The sequence below is a fragment of the Colobus angolensis genome, unplaced genomic scaffold (assembly GCF_000951035.1).
Source record: "Colobus angolensis palliatus isolate OR3802 unplaced genomic scaffold, Cang.pa_1.0 Scaffold115, whole genome shotgun sequence".
In the NCBI taxonomy this organism is placed as follows: domain Eukaryota; kingdom Metazoa; phylum Chordata; class Mammalia; order Primates; family Cercopithecidae; genus Colobus; species Colobus angolensis.
The window spans coordinates 679049-681320 of record NW_012112586.1 but is presented as its reverse complement, the minus strand read 5'-3'; the positions used below and the strand labels follow the sequence as shown (position 1 = coordinate 681320).

The window sequence follows — 2272 nt, the reverse complement described above, 5'->3', positions numbered from 1 at the left end:
CATGCCCAGCTAATTTTTGTATTTTTAGTAGAGATGGGGTTTCACCATGTTGGCCAGGCTGGTCTTGAACTCCTGACCTCAAGTGATCCACCCACCTCGCCCTCCCAAAGTGCTGGGATTACAGCCTCATATTTGTGGTTTTATCATGTTTCTTTTTGATTGGATGGGTAGGGGTGACTGTCTTAAGTGGGCTGAGAGGCAAACTTGAGGGCAAGTAACTCAACCTAAAGTCAGACTTCAGGATTCAAAAACCCTGAAAGCGTCCTCCACTGGGCTCATGGAAGAGGAAAACTGACTCCAATATGACCAATTAGTTTCTATTGTTATTTTCATAGTGTAAATATCCAGAAAAGAAAGGCTTAGGTACCCTGAAAAATGTCCAGGTTCTGAACCACTTTCTGAATTGCAAAAGCACAGTGATTCAAGAGTTTTACCAATTTAATCCACCCTGAGCTCTTGGCCAACAATAATGTTACAGATGGATTATTTGAAGTATTTTCCAACTACAGTGATTTTTTTTTTAAATTCAGAATTCATGAAGATCATTTTTATGCTTACAAGCTTGCTAACTTGAATCATCATGGATTTTTCCATAATGTATTTAAAGCAGTAATCCCCCCAAGAGGGGCGGGTGACAAGATCACTTAGCAGGCCTCATCCAAGTACAGTTTTCCCATCCCCAGGACTTCAGTCCCCTTCCCCACTGAGAATCCCTGCAGAGGCCACATAACACCCTGTGACCGAGTGGGAAAACACACTGAGAACTACTTATTTAAAGACTGTCAATGTCACAAGTTGAAAGACCCCACTTTTTATTGCCAAATTTTATGGAACTGCAAGGCCTCTTGTCCCAGTAGATGTGACAGCTGCTTCCATTCTCTCCCAAGCACACAGGGGAATGATTAGTAGCAATGCACGCAAGCCAGAGTGCAGCACCAGGTCCCGCCCTTGCCAGTTAGCCTAGTGAGTTTGATGAAAAGCTCTACAACCAGGGACATGTCTGATGATTCATTACTGAGCACCTTCTCAAAGCCAGGCCCTGTTCTGGGCACTGCAGTGGACAGAAGACGTAGCCTGCCTTGGGGAGCCTGCCTTCTAGGGGTGAAGAGAGGCACAGACTAACCTAACAGATGAGATGAGGACAGTGCTAGGCAGAAAAGGAACTAGGGCCTGGAATAAAGCGTGTTAGCACAGGCGTGCACGTGTGCTGGGACAACCCGGAAGTTGACAGTATGAGGGGAGCGAGCCACCATGGCTAGGCGGGGAAGTGCTGGGCGCAGAGTCCATAGCAGGAGGAGCGAGCCACCATGGCTAGGCGGGGAAGTGCTGGGCGCAGAGTCCACAGCAGGAGGAGCGAGCCACCATGGCTAGGCGGGGAAGCGCCGGTCGCAGACAGTCCACAGCAGGAGCAAGTCTGGTCTGTTAGAACAACAGAGCGCCCCTGAAGCTGACTTGTCTGTACAGACCTGTGTGGCCAATACTGAGGGACATCAGGAAGCAGGGCTTAGGACCTGGAATTTGGGGGTGACGCTAGACCAGAGAAGAGCACATCCAGAGAACCACAGCCTGGCTCACACCCCCCGGGGGCCTCAGGTTCTTCTTCACAGGGCCGCTGAGTCACTTCTTCTACCTCTTCATGGAACACTGGATCCCTCCGGAGGTCCCCCTGGCAGGGCTCAGGAGGCTCCTCCTGGACCGCCTCATCTTTGCACCGGCCTTCCTCATGTTGTTCTTCCTCATCATGAACTTTTTGGAGGTGGGTGTCTGCCGCAGCACTTACTGCAGCTCTTCGTTTAGCACAGGGATTCTTCACCTGACATTCCTGGCAGAGTTCAGAGGGTCTGCAAACTTTTCACTCAAACTGAGATTTTGCCTTTTCCTTTATGAATACAGGAAGCAAACGTCTAGTATTGGCAGGACCTGTTTGTACCCAGTACAGTCACTTTATTTATTTATTTATTTAAAGGCAGGGTTTCACTCTGTCACCCAGGCTGCAGTGCAGTAGCACAATCACAGCCCACCGCAGCCTCAAACTCCTGGGTTCAAGCGATCCTCTTGCCTCAGCCTCCCAAGTAGCTGGGACTACATGTGTGTGCCACCACACCCAGCTAATCAGATATTTTTATATCACATATTAGTTGTTACAGATATCTTGAAATATCATTTATGCTCATTACTACTTGGACCTGCCATTAGAGGTCTTGTCACTGTGTAAAGAAAGAAATAGGCCAGGTGCAGTGGCTCATGCCTGTAATCCCAGCACTTTGGGAGA

General features: G+C 48.7%; 1 protein-coding gene across 1 annotated transcript in view; it reads left to right on the top strand.

Moving 5' to 3' along the window:
• Nucleotides 1-2272, top strand: part of PXMP2 (peroxisomal membrane protein 2, 22kDa) — a 17291-nt gene that overhangs the window by 6453 nt on the left and 8566 nt on the right. The window contains exon 2 of the mRNA XM_011961321.1: nt 1594-1756. Coding sequence (XP_011816711.1) covers nt 1594-1756 — 163 coding nt within the window. The remainder of the gene's footprint in view (nt 1-1593; nt 1757-2272) is intronic.